Source organism: Motacilla alba, chromosome 21, assembly GCF_015832195.1.
Source record: "Motacilla alba alba isolate MOTALB_02 chromosome 21, Motacilla_alba_V1.0_pri, whole genome shotgun sequence".
Lineage (NCBI taxonomy): Eukaryota > Metazoa > Chordata > Aves > Passeriformes > Motacillidae > Motacilla > Motacilla alba.
In genome coordinates, this window is record NC_052036.1 from 6,218,154 (window position 1) to 6,235,434 (window position 17,281).

The 17,281-nt window shown below is 58.2% G+C and overlaps 1 protein-coding gene across 2 annotated transcripts; it reads left to right on the forward strand.

Moving 5' to 3' along the window:
• Positions 1 to 2,323: 2,323 nt before the first annotated feature.
• SZRD1 (SUZ RNA binding domain containing 1) lies at positions 2,324 to 17,186 on the forward strand. Of its 2 annotated transcripts, none has more exons than XM_038159912.1 (4): positions 2,324 to 2,424; positions 13,283 to 13,332; positions 14,230 to 14,484; positions 15,225 to 17,186. In XM_038159912.1, the coding sequence occupies exons 1-4, from the start codon at positions 2,374 to 2,376 to the stop codon at positions 15,325 to 15,327; spliced, it is 459 nt and encodes a 152-aa protein (XP_038015840.1). In that variant the 5' UTR covers positions 2,324 to 2,373; the 3' UTR covers positions 15,328 to 17,186. The 2 variants fall into 2 exon arrangements, with proteins under 2 accessions (XP_038015840.1, XP_038015841.1); XM_038159913.1 differs by having other exon boundaries at positions 14,233 to 14,484.
• Positions 17,187 to 17,281: the final 95 nt, after the last annotated feature.

The following is a 17,281-nucleotide window of genomic DNA, read 5'->3' on the forward strand; positions in this document are numbered from 1 at the left end:
GGCGGAGCTGCCCGGGCGGGTCCCGTTCCTTGTCCCGCTCCCTCCCGGTTTCCCACCCTCATCCACAGCCCCGGGAGGCGCAGCTGGGGCACGGGGCTTCATTCTGCCCGCAGCAGAATGAGGTTCATTCTGCTGCAGCCTCGCCATGTCCCCGCGTACCCCTCAGAGACGAGGAGCGTCTGAGGGCTCGGCAGGGAGGCGGGATGTGAGCCGTGCCTGCCGGGCTGTGGGGCCCCTCTTCCCGTGGAGCTGGGGAAGGCAGGGAGTGCAGCCCGTTCCATGGGGGAACAGCCCTGTGCGGGGCTGGGTTTCGCCATCAGATCCCGTTGGCGGGTTGTATGGGGACATTATTCTCCGCGGAACAGGTGATGTCTGTCCCACAGACCCGCATCCCGCGCGGAGGAGCTGGCTCAGCATCCCGGGCCCGCCCGAGGCCGCGCTCCAGGAGCCTCATGGAGAGCCGGGATCCTCGGCCAGGGGCTGTGCGATGGCCCAGGTGCTCTGAGCAGGGCTGGGATAACCTGGGAGGGGCCGTAGGATGTGTCCCATGTGGCCTGTGTAGGGCTGGGATAACCCGGGAGGAGCTGTGGGATGTGTCCCATGTGGCCTGTGCAGGGCTGGGATAACCCGGGAGGAGCTGTGGGATGTGTCCCATGTGGCCTGTGTAGGCTGGGATAACCCGGAGGAGCTGTAGGATGTCCCAAATGCTCTGTGGGATAACCCAGGATGAGCTATGGGATGTCCCAGGTGCTTTGTGCAGGGCTGGGATAACCCAGGATGAGCTATGGGATGTCCCAGGTGCTCTGTGGGATAACCCAGGAGGAGCTATGGGATGTCCCAGGTGCTTTGTGCAGGGCTGGGATAACCCAGGAGGAGCTATGGGATGTCCCAGGTGCTCTGTGCAGGGCTGGGTTAACCCAGGGACACGCGTGGGGTTTGTCCCCCACCAGGTGAGCTCCCTTGGGGTGTGACACCGCCATCAATGCCTCATTCCCAACAGATCCCACCCGGTTTTTTGGGATGCTCAGGGTCAGATATGGCTGGGATGGGGATGTTTTTACAGCAGGATGGAAGGAAACATCCCAGGCAACACCACTGGAATGCTGGAGAGGGTCGAGCCAACCATGCCGGTGCTGGCTGCTGGAAAACTCAGCTCCTGTTCCTTCTGGAAAAGCCCCAGAGGATGGGCAGGAACAGCCCAAGGCTCCTGCAACTTCTCGAGGGGAAACTCCAAAGCCCACCCCTCGGAGCTGCCAAAGGAGCTGGAATCCAAGGATTTAATGCCCACGGAGCACTGCACAACCCCCAAACCCCCTCCAACAGTTCCACCTTGGATAAACAGCCCCCCAAAATCCACCTGCGGGGGTGTCCGGAGGTTCCCTGCCCAAATTTTGGGCTTGGCAGAGGAGCGGGAGACTCGGACTCAGGGGCAGACCACAAGGATCGGGATTTGTTGGAGCTGCAGGATTATTGGGATATTTTTTAGGAGTCCAGTCGCCATCTGCCGGCAAACTCTGGCTCTTGGGTGGGAATCTGGGGAAAAGTTCAGGATTTAAGGGCAGGTGCTCTAGCTCCCTGTATGAAAATCGTGGGGGTTTTTTGGGTGCTGAAGGGGCAGTTAATTTTTGAGTGAGGAAAAGGAAATGCAAATCCCACCCCAAAAACCTTTGTGTGGCTCGGAGCTCGAAGGACAACATTGGAGTGGTGAATATTTTGGATATAAATGAGAAAGGTTTAAGAAATTATGGGGACGTGGGGAATTTTGGATGTTTCTGAAGGCTGGAGCTGATCCTTGTGCTCCATAAGAGAAGCTTTAGGCTTAAATGAAGAGGCATGAATTGGATGGAAGGACACACGGACACCTGGGTGTCTGCAGGAGGGACCAGAGGCTGGGTTGGTGGCTGAAATAGCCTAAATTTGGGGAGAGATTTGTCTAATAACCCAAAATTCGGGAAAAACGCCTCAAAATTAAGAGAAAACATTCTAAAACTAAGAGCAGAGACTCAAAAATTTAAGGGAAAACAAAACTATAGAAAAACAAAAAGGCCCCAAAATCAAAGAAAACCAACTCAAAATTAAGGGAAAACTCCTCAAAATTGTGGGAAAACACTCAGAAATTAATAAAAAATATCTGAATGGGAAAGCACGCCAAAATTAAGGGAAAACACCTCAAAATTTAAGGAAAACACAAAAATTAAAGGAAAGCGCCTCAAACACCCGTTCCTGAGCCGGTCCTCCCGGCCGCCAGGGGTCGCTGTGGCGCCGCGGCCCGCCGCCGCTTCCCGCCCTTTCCGCGCTCCGCGCGTGCGTTGCCGGGCGCGGGCCGGCGGGCGGCGCGCGCATGCGCGGGCCCGGCGGCGGACGGGAATTAAAATGGAAGATGAGGAGGTCGCGGAGAGCTGGGAGGAGGCGGCCGACAGCGGGGTGAGGGCGGCGGCGCGGGCGGGCGCGGCGGGCCCGGGGCGCCGGAGGGGCGCGGGCGGGCGGCGCGGCGCCGCTTGAGGAGGCGGCGGGACGCATACCATGGCGCGGCGGCCCCGCGGCGCTGCTAGGCCTCTTAAAGAGACCGCGGCCTCGCTGGGCACGGGGCGCCGCGGGTCGCCCCCGGCCCCGCTGCTCGCCGGTTCTTCAGTCACGCTTCAGGTCCCTCCTCGGAGCAGCTCCCTGCCCGCCCTCCGTCCCCCCGTGTGCTCCTCGGTGTCCAAACCCCCCTCGGCCCGGCGGGGCTGCGGCCGCGGGGGCTCGGCGGGGTCGCGGCCCAGCCCCGCACCAAGCTCCGCTGCCCAGGGCGTGAAGCAGGAGGGGCGAGCGGAGCCAAAATGTGGGTGCCCGGCGTGGCGGTGACCCTGGCGGGGCTCTGGGGGCAGCGGGCGCACACCCGAAGGCCTTTCCCCCCGATCGGAACGTGCTCCGTCACTCGGGCAGAACGGGGGGAATCCCGGCCGGCGCCTGGAACTGGGCCCCGCTTCAGCAGCGGCTGCGGAGCTGCATTGGCACCGCGTGTGTCACGCTCGGGGACCCCGAGCGCTTGGGAGTGCTGCGCTTGCAGATCAGACGCTGCTTCAGCGGGAGTGTGGGCGGGCTGCTCGCAGCGAGGGGAAACTCCGCCAGGCACACTCTGCTTGTGGCGAGTTCCTCGGGGTCGTGGGGATCTGAGGGCACAGGGACCTCCGGACGGGGCCTCGGCGAGGAGCCTGGACGCGACTGTGGGCAAGGGATTGGGTTACATCTGACCGGAGCCAGGGGAGCAAAATAGAGCCTGTAACTGAACGCCCGAGAGGGGCCGGTGCCAGGCTGGCAGCGCGGCCGCTCGCCCGCCCCTCGTGCCCGGCTCGGAGTTAATTCCAGCACTCCATGAAGGGACACGGCTGGAGCCTCGGGAGCCCATGACTGTGGCCTTGAGTAATGGTTTAAAATGGTCCCGATGCTCCAATCCTGCCATGGAGCGCCCTCTCAGTTTGTCCTTGCAGCTGGTACCTCCCAGGTGCTTTTCCTTAGAAGGAGAAACCCCTGTCACTTGTCCTTTCTTACACCCATTTCCAGTCCAAACCGTTGGGGTAGGAAAAGCTCTCCAGGATCATGGAGTCCTCCCTGTGCCCAGTCCCCACCTTGTCCCCAGCCCAGAGCACTGAGTGCCACCTCCAGACCTTCCTTGAGCACCTCCAGGGACGGGCACTACAAACCTCCCTGGGCAGCCCCTGACCCCCCTTTCCATGGGGAAATTCCTGCTGGTGTCTAAGCTGAGCCTGCCCTGGCCCAGCCTGAGGCCGTTCCCTCTCCTCCTGTCCCTGTTCCCTGGGAGCACAGCCCGACCCCCCCGGCTGTCCCCTCTTGTCAGGAGTTGTGCAGAGCCACAAGGTCCCCCCTGATCGTCCTTTTCTCCAGGCTGAGCCCCTTCCCAGCTCCCTCAGCTGCTCCCGTAGGCCTGACAGGAGGAGCAGCTGCTGCTGCAGTTGTTGGGCTCTGGATTCCTGTGGAGCAGTTGGAGGGGAGTGGGAAGCGAGCTGCCTGTGCAGGCTGGGAGAGGGGCAGGAGCTGCTCTGGGCCATCCCTGGGGTTCAGGAAGGGGATTTCACTCTGTGCCTGCCTGGAAGGAGCCCTGGAGCTGCTGGTGGTGCCCGCAGGACGTGGGATGCTGACAGGATGGAGTGCAGGAGAGCCCAGTCTCCCCTTGTCCTGTGGTTCTTGTGGTTCTGATGGATGCTGGTGCAGCTGGGGATGTTCAGGTGTCCCAAAGTCACAGCCACGGGAGGCAGCAGGTGGGCACAGGGCAGCGAGGGCAGGAGGAGGCTCTGCTGTAGCACCAGCAGCAACTGCAGCTCCTCCCGAGAGGCAGCTCTGCTCTCTGCCTGTGAGCAGGGACAGCACCCAGGGAAGGGCTGGAGCTGGGCCAGGGGGGTTTGGGTTGGAGATCAGGAGAGGCTCTTCCCCAGAGGGTGCTGGCACTGCCCAGGCTCCCCAGGGAATGGTCCCAGCCCCGAGGCTGCCAGAGCTCCAGGAGGGTTTGGCCAGGCTGGGATTGTTGGGGTGTCTGTGCAGGGCCAGGGGTTGGGTTTGATCCCTGTGGGTCCCTTCCAGCTCAGGACACTCCCTGGTTCTGTGATTTTCTTCCATCCAAGACAGCACAAGGTGGATCTCAGCATACAGGACCAGGGCTTGGCAGTGCTGGTTGGTGCTCAGGAGGAGGCTGCAGCAGAGCAGAGACACCAGGGAGCAGCTCCAAACTCATCCTGTTGTGCCAGTGCCAGGACACAGGGAATGGGCAGGGTTAGCTGGGATACTGGGCAGGAATTGTTCCCTTGCAGGGTGGGCAGGCCCTGGCACAGGATGCCCTGAGCAGCTGTGGCTGCCCCTGGATCCCTGGCAGTGCCCAAGCCAGGCTGGACACTGGGGCTTGGAGCAGCCTGGGACAGTGGGAGGTGTCCCTGCCATGGCAGGGCTGCCACTAGAGGAGCTTTAAGGTCCCTCCCAACCCAAACCATTCCATGATTCTGTGATGCTGATACTTCCCACTGTTGGCAGCCTGAGTTATTTAATTTTTTAGACCCTTCAGCACATGAGGGTACGGTAGAGATGTAGCAGGAGGTCCATGGTGGGTTTTATGGGATACATTATCTGTGTCCTAGCATGTAATTTTTTAATATTCCACCCACAGGGTGTTCCTTGGGAAAGCAAATACATCAGATTTTTACTCCTGGGGGTTTTTGTTTGTAGATTTTGGTGAGGCTGAGAACTTCTGCTCAAGGCCTTAAAGAAGGTTTGTCAGCAAGAGGCAGCTCTGGGCCGAGCAGAGATCCTGTGGCCTCCTAATTAAAATTCACCTCATTTCTCTCTTGCAGCTTTCCCAAATCAGGCACCAGGAAAATCTTATTAGGTTGAAGAAAACCCCCAAAACCCCGACCCAGCTCGGTTTGGTCACTCAAGGAGCTGTGAAACAAATCCTCCAGTGGTTGCTTGGGTGTTCAACGTGGCCTCCATGTGTCTCTTGCTCTTGTGCCATCAGAATCGCCCCAGAAACGGAGCAGCTCCTTGGGAATGTGCCACCCCGAGTGACCATGGCAGGCAGTGCCCTCTGCTCTGGTAGTGTCCCCTGTCCCAGGACCACAGGGTGCAGCAGAGCTCTGTGGGGCCTCTGGGTCCCTCTGTCACCTCCCTGGTGTCTAATTAGAGCCCTGGAATGTCTGTGGAATGGGGAGTTACAGATGGCAAACCAGGCCGTGAGTAACGTCTGAGTTGTCTGAGTTAGGAGTAAGGGTGGGAAGGGCTTCAAAGGCCAGTCTGGGTCAGAAAACACTAATGAGCCTTAATTCCTGGTTTGTTTTTCTGTGGTGTTGTGTGGCCCAGCTGGCAAACACAAATGAGAGGTCAGTTGGTGACACTCAGGCCTGTTTACCTGGCCAAACCAATAATTAAATACTAGCTGGGAAGCTGGGCTCCAAAACTGGAGCCCATGTATCCAAGGTCATGGGCGATCCTCAGCTTGGAATTGGTGCTTGGCACATGGATTCATTGGTTATTCCTTTGCCAGCTAAATTTTGGGTGTGTCAGAGTCTTAATCACTGATTTCAGGTCAGAATCTCTTTCAGCTTCATCCCAAGGGGGGAGACAGCTCTGCTCTCTGCCTGTGAGCAGGGACAGCACCCAGGGAAGGGCTGGAGCTGGGCCAGGGGGGTTTGGGTTGGAGATCAGGAGAGGCTCTTCCCCAGAGGGTGCTGGCACTGCCCAGGCTCCCCAGGGAATGATCCCAGCCCCGGGGCTGCCAGAGCTCCAGGAGGGTTTGGCCAGGCTGGGATTGTTGGGGTGTCTGTGCAGGGCCAGGGGTTGGACTCTGATCCCTGTGGGTCCCTTCCAGCTCAGGACGTTCCATGGTTCCCTGCAGGTCAAACGTTACTCTGTCAATCCAAAACAGGTTAAAAATCCATGGAATTACTCTCCTTGCATGTCTGTTTCCCCCTGGAGTTTGCAGACTGAGCTCTCAGCTGCCTGCAGCCCCCCAGTGCTCCCAGCCGTGTCCCCAGGAAGGGAGAACCTGCCCCGTGCCCGGTGATCGGCCGCTCCGGGAGGATGGAGCAGGCAGAGGCTGGGAATGCACTTTGGCCTGGCCTGGGGGCCGTCCCCAGCTTGTGTCACAGTGCTCAGGGAGGACAGGGCACCCGAGGTGGCAGAATGTCTCCTGTCTGTCACACGTGAGGGTGGCGTGGGTGTCACCTGCCAGCAAAGGCTCCGGGTTGCTGGATCTGAAGGTGTCAGCTCCTGTCACTTGGAGGTGCTCAATGGGGTTGAAGTCCAGCAGAGTCAGGAGGGAAATATTTTGGAGTGTGACACTGTGACCTGCCTCTGCTAATGACTGCTGTGGTCAGAGGCCACAGTAACAAGGTTGGGGTGTGCAGGAGCTGTGTCCGTGAGGAAAACTGGGTTTTGGGGTCACGGCTGTGAGGGGCATGGAATCCCAGAGTGGTTTGGCTTGGAGGAACCTTAAAGCTCATCCCATCCCACCCCTGCCATGGCAGGGACACCTTCCACTGTCCCAGGCTGCTCCCAGCCCCAATGTCCAGCCTGGTCTTGGGCACTGCCAGGGATCCAGGGGCAGCCACAGCTGCTCTGGGCACCCTGTGCCAGGGCCTGCCCACCCTGCCAGGGAACAATTCCTGCCCAATATCCCATCCATCCCTGCCCTCTGGCAGTGGAAGCCATTCCCTGTTTCCCATCCCTCCATCCCTTGTCCCCAGTCCCTCTGCAGCTCTCCTGGAGCCCCTTCGGGCCCTGGAAGGGCTCTGAGCTCTCCCTGGAGCTTCTCCTCTCCAGGTGAGCATTCCCAGCTCTCCCAGCAGAGCTGCTCCATCTCCCGATCCCCCTGGAGCCTCCTCTGGCCTGGCTGCAGCAGCTCCAGCTCCTCCCGGTGCTGCCCAGGGCTGGGGCAGCTCTGCAGGAGCTGAGGGGCTCCCCTGGGGGGCACAGGGGCAGAATCCCCCCCTGCTGCCATCGTGCTGCCATGAACCCAGGATGGATTTGGACTTCCCACACCAAAAAGATTTGGGGCAAACTTTCACCAATTGTTTGCTTTAGGTGCTGTAACAGTTCCAAAAAAAGTCTTGAAACTGGGAATGGAAGTTTCTGTTTCTGCTGCTCGGCGTTGCTTGGGCAGAGGGAGGTTTTTTGGTAAGAAATGGGAGGTTTGGAGGTTGGGAATGAACAGTGGGAAGTGAGGGTTGGTTTGGGGATACTGCAGCAAGGGAGAAGGAGCTGCTGGCCTCCTGAGTGCTTCCCCTACCCCTAAACATCCATGCTGGGAATGTCCTGTGGCAGCGCCAGGCTTGTTCCCAAAAACGCTCCATGTCCTCAACGCCTGGTGCTGAGGAGCAGGGTCTGCCATGGAGACACGAACACCTGGGGCTGTCCTGGGCTGCCACTGCCAGGCCTGAGCGTGGCAGGGCCACTGGGAGGACTAATTCATGCAGCAGGCTGATCCCCCGTAGCCTCAGGAATTGGAATGTTGCAGTAATTAATAGATTAATTTCTCTTTGGAGGAGAGAAATAGGTGGATAACGAGGAGATCAGGGACTGCCCACATCTGCTCTTTCCTGAGGGTGTTTTGGAGAAGCAGTTCCAGGTTCCAGGTCCCCATCAACAGCTCTAGTGACCTCAGATCTTAAAACTTGGTTTTATTTCCTAAAGAAAAGAACACCAGCCGGGCTTTGGAGTTTGTCTCTGTCAGGAATTGCCAGAGCATCCAGCGGTGCTGTACGGAGCAGACACGGCCGTGGTTGTGGGAGGATCCAGCTCCAACCAAAATTTGCTTGTTCTGGGGTTTGACATTCCACGTTATTGGGTGAGAAGGGGTAGAAGGTTGTGCTGGGAGTAGCTACAGCAGAGAATGTGGTTAATGGTTTTCCAGAGCTTTGGAATGTGACCAGAGATCCAGGAGAGCACCGGGATGCTCCGGTAGGGGTCTCCCCTGGATTTCTGCAGAGGAGTTTTGGAGGAAGAGGGGGAAATACCCACCTGGTGTAAGTGATTTACACCGAGTCTCTGCCTTCCTCACACCTTTAGTGGAGGTCACTCACTCACCTTGGGGTGAAAGGCAGCCAGGGGTTATCCTGTTATTCCTGCCCGGATCAGCCGGGCTGGGAGCTGCTGGTGTTTGCTGTGTTTGGAGAGTCCCTGCTGGCAGGGATGGGGGACGATGCTCCGTGTGTGTCCAGGCCACTGCACGTGTTCCCAAAAGGTTTCTGGCCAGCAGCGTGGCTGACTGGGCCCCTGTGCTTCCCAATATTCTGGATTTGCCTGGGAATGTGCCTCCATCCCGTGGAGGCTCTGCAGGGCCGTCCCTTCCTGAAGGATTCCTGGGGTGCTGAGGGTCTCCAGCTGACCAGGAGCACCCCCGAGGTGTCAGCTTAATGGCTGGGTGGCTCTTTGCGGTGCCAGACCACAGGAATGGGGGATCTGAGCAGCAGCTTCGTGTCCTGGGGTCTGTGTCTGCATTCCAAGGGGGTTATGGATCCTCTTGGCTGTTTTCCTCAGGGTAGGGGTAGGAGCAGTGGCTGTGGTGGGGCTGGAGCTCAGTTTCCATGACGTCCTTGTCCACAAATGCAGCCTAAATGTCAGAGAACAGAATCTTCTTCAGGCTGTTTGTTTGGGTGCTGTTTGGCATCCACAAATAATAGCCCTAAAAATAGGTGGGTGAGATTCCTTGCTGATCTTTGGGGAGGGGGTTTTGCACGGGGATGGGAAGCAGGTTTGGCTTTTGGTGATGCAGATAAGTTTGTGTGGGAAGGGGGAGCTGGAAGGGCCCCTCGGGTGATGGACACCTGGGGTTTGTCCACAGTGACCTGTCCAGGTCCTCGGATGCCACATCCAGCTGCCTCTGCAGACAGCTCATGCCTGTGGTGCTTGTAGTGCCTCTGGCACTTGCCCTCCGAGTCAGCTCCTAATTTTGTCTCCTTACCCACACGGTGACAGCGTGACACAGCAGAGGAGAGGGAGTGACATCAGCAGACGGATGGATCCGTGCAGAGCAGCAGCAGGGATTTGATTTTAATTAAAAATGAGCAGTGCCAAGGTGATTCTGCTTTTAAGTTGGTGCAGTGATCCCTGTCACGAGCTGCGAGGCTGCTCAGGGCTGGGGCTGTGTCTGCACGTGGTGTTCAAATGCTCCATTCCTACAATTCCAAACATCCTAGTAATGAGCACTGAGCTTCCTGGAAAATGCAGAGTCAGTGCCTGTGTTTAGAAGAAAACACAATTGCTGACACGCCGAGAGGTGTGTGAGGTGGGGAGCTGCTTTTGGCCATCTATTTAAACACAAAGGGAGACTTTTTCTACCCAAAAGTTCAGTGGATGTCTGGAGGCAGCTGGAATCCCCTCGGCAGTGCCAGGAATTCCGTGGATCCTGCAGGACTGACAGTGGTTGGGGTGGGTGGGAAGGGTTCGTGTGTGGTTGGTGTCAGTGGTTGGTTTCTGTTGTTCTGCCAAGGTCTCCACGTGTGCGGAGGAAGGCTCGTGTTCTGCAGAGAGCACAGTGCTCCCATCAGCTGCCGAGGCTGGAATTTAGGGGATATTTTACTGCTCCTGGCTTTGCTCCTTGTGCCAGCCTGGTGTGGGCACAGGCCCAGGGCAGGGCCTGGTCCCTGTGCTGAGGCACCTCCAGGTCTGGGCCCTCGTGGCAAGAAGGACCTGGAGGGGCTGGAGCATGTCCAGGGAAGGGAACAGAGCTGGGGAAGGGGCTGGAGCCCCAGGAGAGGCTGAGGGAGCTGGGAAGGGGCTCAGCCTAGAGAAAAGGAGGCTCAGGGGGGATCTTGTGGCTCTGCACAACTCCTGACAGGAGAGGACAGCCGGGGGGTTGGGCTCTGCTCCCAGGGAACAGGGACAGGACAAGGGGCAATGGCCTCAGGCTGGGCCAGGGCAGGCTCAGGGTGGACACCAGCAGGAATTTCTGCATGGAAAGGGTGCTCAGGCCTTGGGAGGGGCTGCCCAGAGAGGTTTGGAGTGCCCATCCCTGGACATGGCACTCACCAGGCTGGGCACAGGGTGGGATCAGGCACAGGGTGAGCTCAGTGATCCAAGGTCTTTTCCAGCCTCCATGGTCCTGTGTGATCCCTGGGGAGGAGCTCCCCAAGCATGGAGCACTGGTTTATGGTCCAGGACCACATGTTTGCTCCCTGACCACTGGCACTTTTGGGGGTTTGGAGACAAAGGCACCAAGCACTGTGCTGGAAGTGACCTGCTCCAGAGTGGGGAAAGCGAAACAGACTGTGGAGGAGTTGGGATGGTTTTGAAGGACTCGAAACAGACTGTGGAGGAGTTGGGATGGTTTTGAAGGACTCGAAACAGACTGTGGAGGAGTTGGGATGGTTTTGAAGGATCCGAAACAGACTGTGGAGGAGTTGGGATGGTTTTGAAGGACTCGAAACAGACTGTGGAGGAGTTGGGATGGTTTTGAAGGATTCCTTGGAATAAGTTTTTGTGTTGAGCAGAGTAAAGAACTTCATTTTTCTGTAGCAGGGGAGGCTGCAGGTTGTGGTTGGAGTGTGTGGGGCTGTCTGGCAGTGCTCGGTGACAATGCCATGAATCACCTGTTCTCAGGTGCTGAGGTGGAGGTGACGCGCTGCAATAGCAGCATCTCCCAGTCAGACTGTGGCTGCAGCCCTGAGCTGAGCTCAGAGCCCCCAGCAGTGCAAGAACAGCCCTGAGCTCAGCTCAGAGCCCCCGGCAGTGCAAGAACAGCCCTGAGCTCAGCTCCGAGCCCCCAGCAGTGCAAGAACAGCCCTGAGCTCAGCTCAGAGCCCCCAGCAGTGCAGGCACAGCCCTGAGCTCAGCTCAGAGCCCCCAGCAGTGCAGGCCCAGCCCTGAGCTCAGCTCAGAGCCCCCGGCAGTGCAGGCCCAGCCCTGAGCTCAGCTCCGAGCCCCCAGCAGTGCAAGAACAGCCCTGAGCTCAGCTCAGAGCCCCCAGCAGTGCAGGCACAGCCCTGAGCTCAGCTCAGAGCCCCCGGCAGTGCAGGAGTGTGACTTTTGCCAGGCCACCTCTCCTCTGCTGGGCAGGAGGCAGCAGAACAGAGCCTTCCCCAGGGCTGCTGTGTGGCTTGTGACCCCTCTGTGCCCACGGTCGCACTGGGGGCTCAGCAGCCCTGCTTCTACTCAGTGTGAAATGGTTTGAGAAGCTCCTGAGTGTGTTTCCCCCCATTCCACCCCATTTTCCTTTTGTCTCTCTCCCCCGTGTGCTGAAGCATTTAGTGGGGATATTCCAGGAGGGCCTGGGTGAACTGGAGGGTGAAAATGTGGTTTCAAGATCACGATGTCACCTGGGCTGGCTCAGTGAGGAGCCAACTCCTTCCCCTCATTTGGCTTCCGGCGTTTGCCACCAGCGGCTCCACAGCATCTCCATCCTCAGCAGGATATCTATCCCCTGCTCTTGGAGGGCAGGAGGCAGCTCTTACACATTTCCCTCCCTCCTGAGCAGCACTGGAATGGGATTTTCCTCCCTCCCAGTCCCCTTGAAGAGGAAGGAAGCTGCAGGTGTTTGCCCTCCCTGGGAGGCTCTGCCTGGTTTTGTTACCTCCCAGGACAGGGTTGGGTAGGAAACTCAACCTCCCACCTACCTTTTATCTTCCTGAAATGATTTATTCCCTTTTAGGTGGAGGCTGCCGTGGCCTGTATGACCAACAGCCAACACTGTGGTTTGGCATCTTGTAGTGACTTGTGCTCCTTCCCTGCTCACAGGGCAGGGAATTTCTGTCCAAACCCGTTCCTCTCCGAGCTGTGCTCGCTGTGGTTCCTGCTGGCAGCAAGGGGAAGCAGCCAGGCCTCAAAGCAGAGCAGCTGCCTCCTGCCACAAGTTTGGAATTTCCTTCTGTAGTGCCAGTTATCAGCTGGCTAAACTAGGACACTCTCAGGTAGTGTTTTCCCTCCTTCCTTGATGATTGAATCAAACACAAAAAGCTGTTTCGGAGCCTCTTTTAACGGAGCTGTCGTGACGATCTAAAAATACCGGTGGGGTTGGGGCAGGTCACCTGCAGGGGGGTTCAGACCTGGCTTCGTTCTCCTCCTTAGCCGAGCTTTCTCTGTGATTGCTCTGGTTGCAACACCTGGCCAGCTTGGCAGAGGTGGATGCCAGCCTGGGGCAGAGCTGACACGCTCAGACCCGGCTCTGTGGGTGACGAATGCGTCTCTGTGCCCGTGGGTGACTCCATGGGTGACTGCAGCGTGTGGAAAGGCAGGGAGCAGCCCAGGGAGGCTCCCTGGTGTGTGTGGGGCAGGGCAGGGCCTTCTCCTGGCAGGAATGTGGCCCTGCCGGCCAGCCCTGCCCCTGGCTCGGGGCTCTGGGCTCAGCTTCCCGGGAGCCGTGGCCGCTGCTGCTCCAATGCCCGGCAGGTTTGGCCTGATCCCTGCCTGGATCCAGGAGTGCTTTGCCGTGGAATTGCTGTGGAATCTGTGGGGTTTTACCCTTACGGGTGGTTTTTTGCCAGCTGAGGTGGTTAAAATGAGCGATGAGCGCCCTGCCCTGGATCCACGGCCTGCTGTGGGTGTGCTGCTGGTTACAGCAAATGCTCCTGGTGGTTTGCTTTTCTCGTGGGTTATCCGTGGTGGCTTTGCTTTTCTCTGCCTCTTGATTCCCAAGTCATTCTCAGACGGAACCACGCACTCCCTCCCCTCTTTCCAGATCGGTATTTGGAATACTGAAATTAAATCTGTGCTCAGACAGGCTCAAACTCAGATCTTCAAGCTGAGATTGGTCTTAATTTTATTAAAAACTTCGTGATTTTACTTTTCTCTCTTTCTTTTCAAGGAGATAGACAGACGGTTGGAAAAGAAGCTGAAGATCACACAGAAGGAAAGGTAAAATCCTGATTTCCTGAGGTGCTGTTGGACAGCTGAGGGCCTGGGGAGTGGGAGCAGTGGGGAAAGAGCTTCAAACTGAGCAGGGAGCGCTGGGTTGGGGTTGAGAATCAGGGAATCCCTGTCTCCGTGCCACTAGGTGGCCCTTTGGAGCCGCGGGAGGGCAGCAGAAAGCTGAGAGTGCTCTGGGTTCGGAGCTGGCTCCTCCAGACTGGATGAAGCTCCAGCGTGGGGAAGCCGTGTGAGAAAGAGGGGAAGAAATGGGTGAGTCAGGTAATCCCAGCTCCTTGCTCTGGACTGACTCGCTTGTGTCTTGCACCACGGAGAATTTCTTTTCCTGCTTCCTTTGGGCCTGGGCAGGGCTGTGTTATTTTCTCCTACCAGAAACTTTTTTAATCGCTGCTGACAAGTCCTTTGTTGTTGGGTTTTCCCCCCCTTTGATTATTAGAGAGTCATGGGATTTATCCTCTGGGAGTTCCGTGCAGAAAAGGGACTGTAAAACATTCAGAGGGTGAGCTGGGGCCGAGGCTGGCTCAGAGGAGTGAAATGGCAGAGTTGGAGTGACAGGCTGGGTGTCCTGGCGAGAGGAGCCCTAGAAGTCCTTGCAGGGAATGAAATCGAGGTGCTTATACCAATATCTTCAACTAGAAATGCTGAAGCTTTACCCGGTCTCTGTTGCTGTTCCTTCAGTGGTGTCACACACAGCAGGGACTGATTTTCCATCTCTTTCTGAGCTAATCCTCTGCTCCTGTTTAGAGTTACAGCCATAACCGGGCCTTTAATTATTCCAGGCTGCTCTTAATCACAGGAAGGCCATCCGAGCCCGAGGAATTCACACGCCGGGCAGCAAACCCCCGTGGAAAACAAACACCAACCCTGTGTTTTTCTTCCCAACAGCAGAAAGTCCAAATCTCCTCCCAAAGTGCCGATCGTGATCCAGGACGACAGCCTTCCCGCGGGGCCCCCGCCGCAGATCCGCATCCTCAAGCGGCCCACGAGCAACGGCGTGCTGAGCAGCCCGCACTCGGCCAGCCGCCCCGCCTTCCCCGTCAAATCGCTGGCGCAGCGCGAGGCCGAGTACGCCGAGGCCAGGAAACGCATCCTGGGCAGCGCCAGCCCCGAGGAGGAGCAGGAGAAGCCCATCCTGGACAGGTGGGAGCAGCCCCGTGGGCCTGGGGAGTTCCTGCCTGGCACTAGCAGGGGTGGGCTGCTCGGGGAGTGCGGCCAGGGCAGTACAGAGAGAGGGGGGCTCTTTAGAGCCTCAGCTACGTGGGAGTGAGGGGAGTGCCTGGTAAGGCCATAACCCATGGAATCATTGAGGTTGGAAGAGTCCACTGCTGTGTTCCCCATTAAACGTGTCCCCAGGTGCCACATCCCTGTGCCTTCAGAACATTTCCAGGGAACCAGGGGCAGCCGCAGCTTCTCTGGGAAACCTGTGCCAGGGAGGAATTCTTCTTCCCGATATCCAATCCATCCGTGCTCTCTAGCAGTGGGAATCTCTTTCCCCAGGCTCTTGTCCAGAGTCCCTCCATCTTTCCTGTTGGCCCCTTCAGGCGCTGGAAGGCCACAGTTAGGTCACCCCAGAGGTTCTCTGCTCCAGGCTGAACAATCCCAATTCCCCCAGCCTTTCGTCACAGCAGAGCTGCTCCATCCCTCTGATCACCTTGGCAGGCTCCTTTGGACTTGTTCCATGTCCTTCCTGTGCCGGGGACCCCAGAGCACGTGACAGCATTCCCGTGGTGCAGGGGTTTCCCCGAGGCACTCGGAATTCCGCACCTGATGTGTGTGTCCCTGCTCCCGGTGTCCCCATGGCCCCAGCAATGTCCCCGCAGGCTCAGCTCTGTCCCCCTCTGTCCCCGCAGGCTCAGCTCTGTCCCCCTCTGTCCCCGCAGGCCGCCGCGGATCTCGCAGCCCGAGGACAGCCGGCAGCCCAACAACGTGATCCGGCAGCCGCTGGGCCCCGATGGCTCGCAGGGCTTCAAGCAGCGCAGATAGAGGCGGAGGCGCCGTTCCGCCGGCACGGACACACGGACCCGGGCCAGGGGACCTCCCGGGGCGATTTGCACTGTGACCCTTTTGCTCTGCCCACTGTGACCTTCAGCCCCACGCACTGTGACCTCCCCTCTCCACCCACTGTGAGCGGCCGTCGCGGCAGGGCTGTCCCCGCGGCCGGGGGACACGAGGGGCCGTGCCGGACTCGGCCGGGCGCAGGGAGTCGTGCGTGTCCCGCTCGGGTCGGAGCGAGCGCCAGCAATAACGTTTGTTGTACTCGAAACCTGGCATTTAAGGAAAAAAAAAAAAAAAAAGATGGGAAGCCTCCCCAGCCGCGCATGTTGTCCTCATCACTTCCAGAACGAGTTCTGTTTCCAAGGATTTTAGGTTCTTTTATTTGGTTTTCTGTTTGTTTTCTGTATCTTGGATCGGCGGAGCGCGCGGGAAGGGTTTGAGCCGTTTGTTTGAATCCGGAGAGGTAGCTGAGTGTTCCGAAGGGAATTCCAATGGATTTCCATGAACGTGATGGCTTGGGGATGACAAGCTCATGCTTCTCCTTCTCCATTTCCACTGCCATGGAAGCGAACTCCTGGCTACCCCCAGGTACCTCGGAGTCGGACCCAGTTCACATCCTGCTCCTGTTAAAGCTTGGCTCCGATTCCCTGCTGGCTTTGAGGAGAAGCTTAAAATACATCCTTTTTGGGTTCTTTTGTGTTTGGGGAGAAGGGAATGCAGAGTGACCCCGTGCAAATGCCTGCTGTCTGGCCACGGAGGGCCGGGCGGTGAAGAATTAGGGAGATGTGAGGAGGAGGAGAGGCTCCGGCGCCGCCGCGGCTGCGACATCGGGCAGTGGGATATCCCGAGGGGCCGGCCCGGCGGCGCAGGGACGGTACGAGCTCTCCTGGAATGGCAGACCTGGGAACCAGACCAGCCTTGGGAAAAGCCTGGATGATCCCCCCATCTCCCTGGAGGCAGCGAGGCTTCAGGGAAGGGATCGTCCTGCTCCAGCTCCCGGGAAGAGGACGGGGAGGCTGCTGCTCCCCAGGAATGGAGATGTTCCCCCCTGGATGAAGCTGAGGATCACTCGATATCAAGGGATTGGATGAACACTAAATGCTCTTCCTGGAGGGCCAGGACCCGGAGACCCGGGTGGTTCCCGACGGATTCCTGCGTCCGGGTGCTGCCTTCAGTAGGTTCAAGGGGGAACGAGCTAATCTTGACGTGCACGAAAAGCCCTGCGTGGAAATGAGGCTGAAATCCCACAGAAACGGGAAAACAGAAACTACCTGTGTATCCAACCCCCGGAACCTTCGTGAGCTCCTCACAGCTGGTTCCGGGTGGGGCGGGATCCTGGCGACTTTTGGGGGATCTCCCTCATCCCCCTCAGCCCGGGGGCTGGGATGAGCTCCGGGAGGGAGCGGGAGGGAGAAGGCCGTCAGCAATAACTGTAGTCACTGCGCCTTTCCTGAATTATTCCTGAAAATAGCATCGAATAGCCAAAAACCTCCCGAATCCGCTGGATTTCCGGTGCGGCCGCTCGGCGCCGCATCGCTGCCTCCGCCGTGGCTGGCACCAAGATCCCACCTCCGGCACCGAAATCCCCTTTTCCAGCACTGAAATCTCCTTCTCCGGCTGCTCCTGCTGCGTCCCGGTGCCAGGACACGGTGCCCAGGACACGTCCCGCCCGCGGGCAGGGCTCGGCGGCGTTCCTGTGGGAAGCGCCTTCATCCCGAGGAGGGGGAGGATGGACGCGGTACCCGCGTGTTTCCGCCCCAAAAAAAACAAAAAACAAAAAAAAAACGTGCGCCGGAAAGAAAACGTTTTATAAATTGTATTTTAAATAAATGTCTTTAAACTTTTCACGGCTTTATGGCTCCCTCCTTTTGTCCCCGTGTCTGCCAGGGCTGGCTTTGTGGTGGCAGGTGTATAAAAATCCACCAGGAAGGTAAAATCTGGG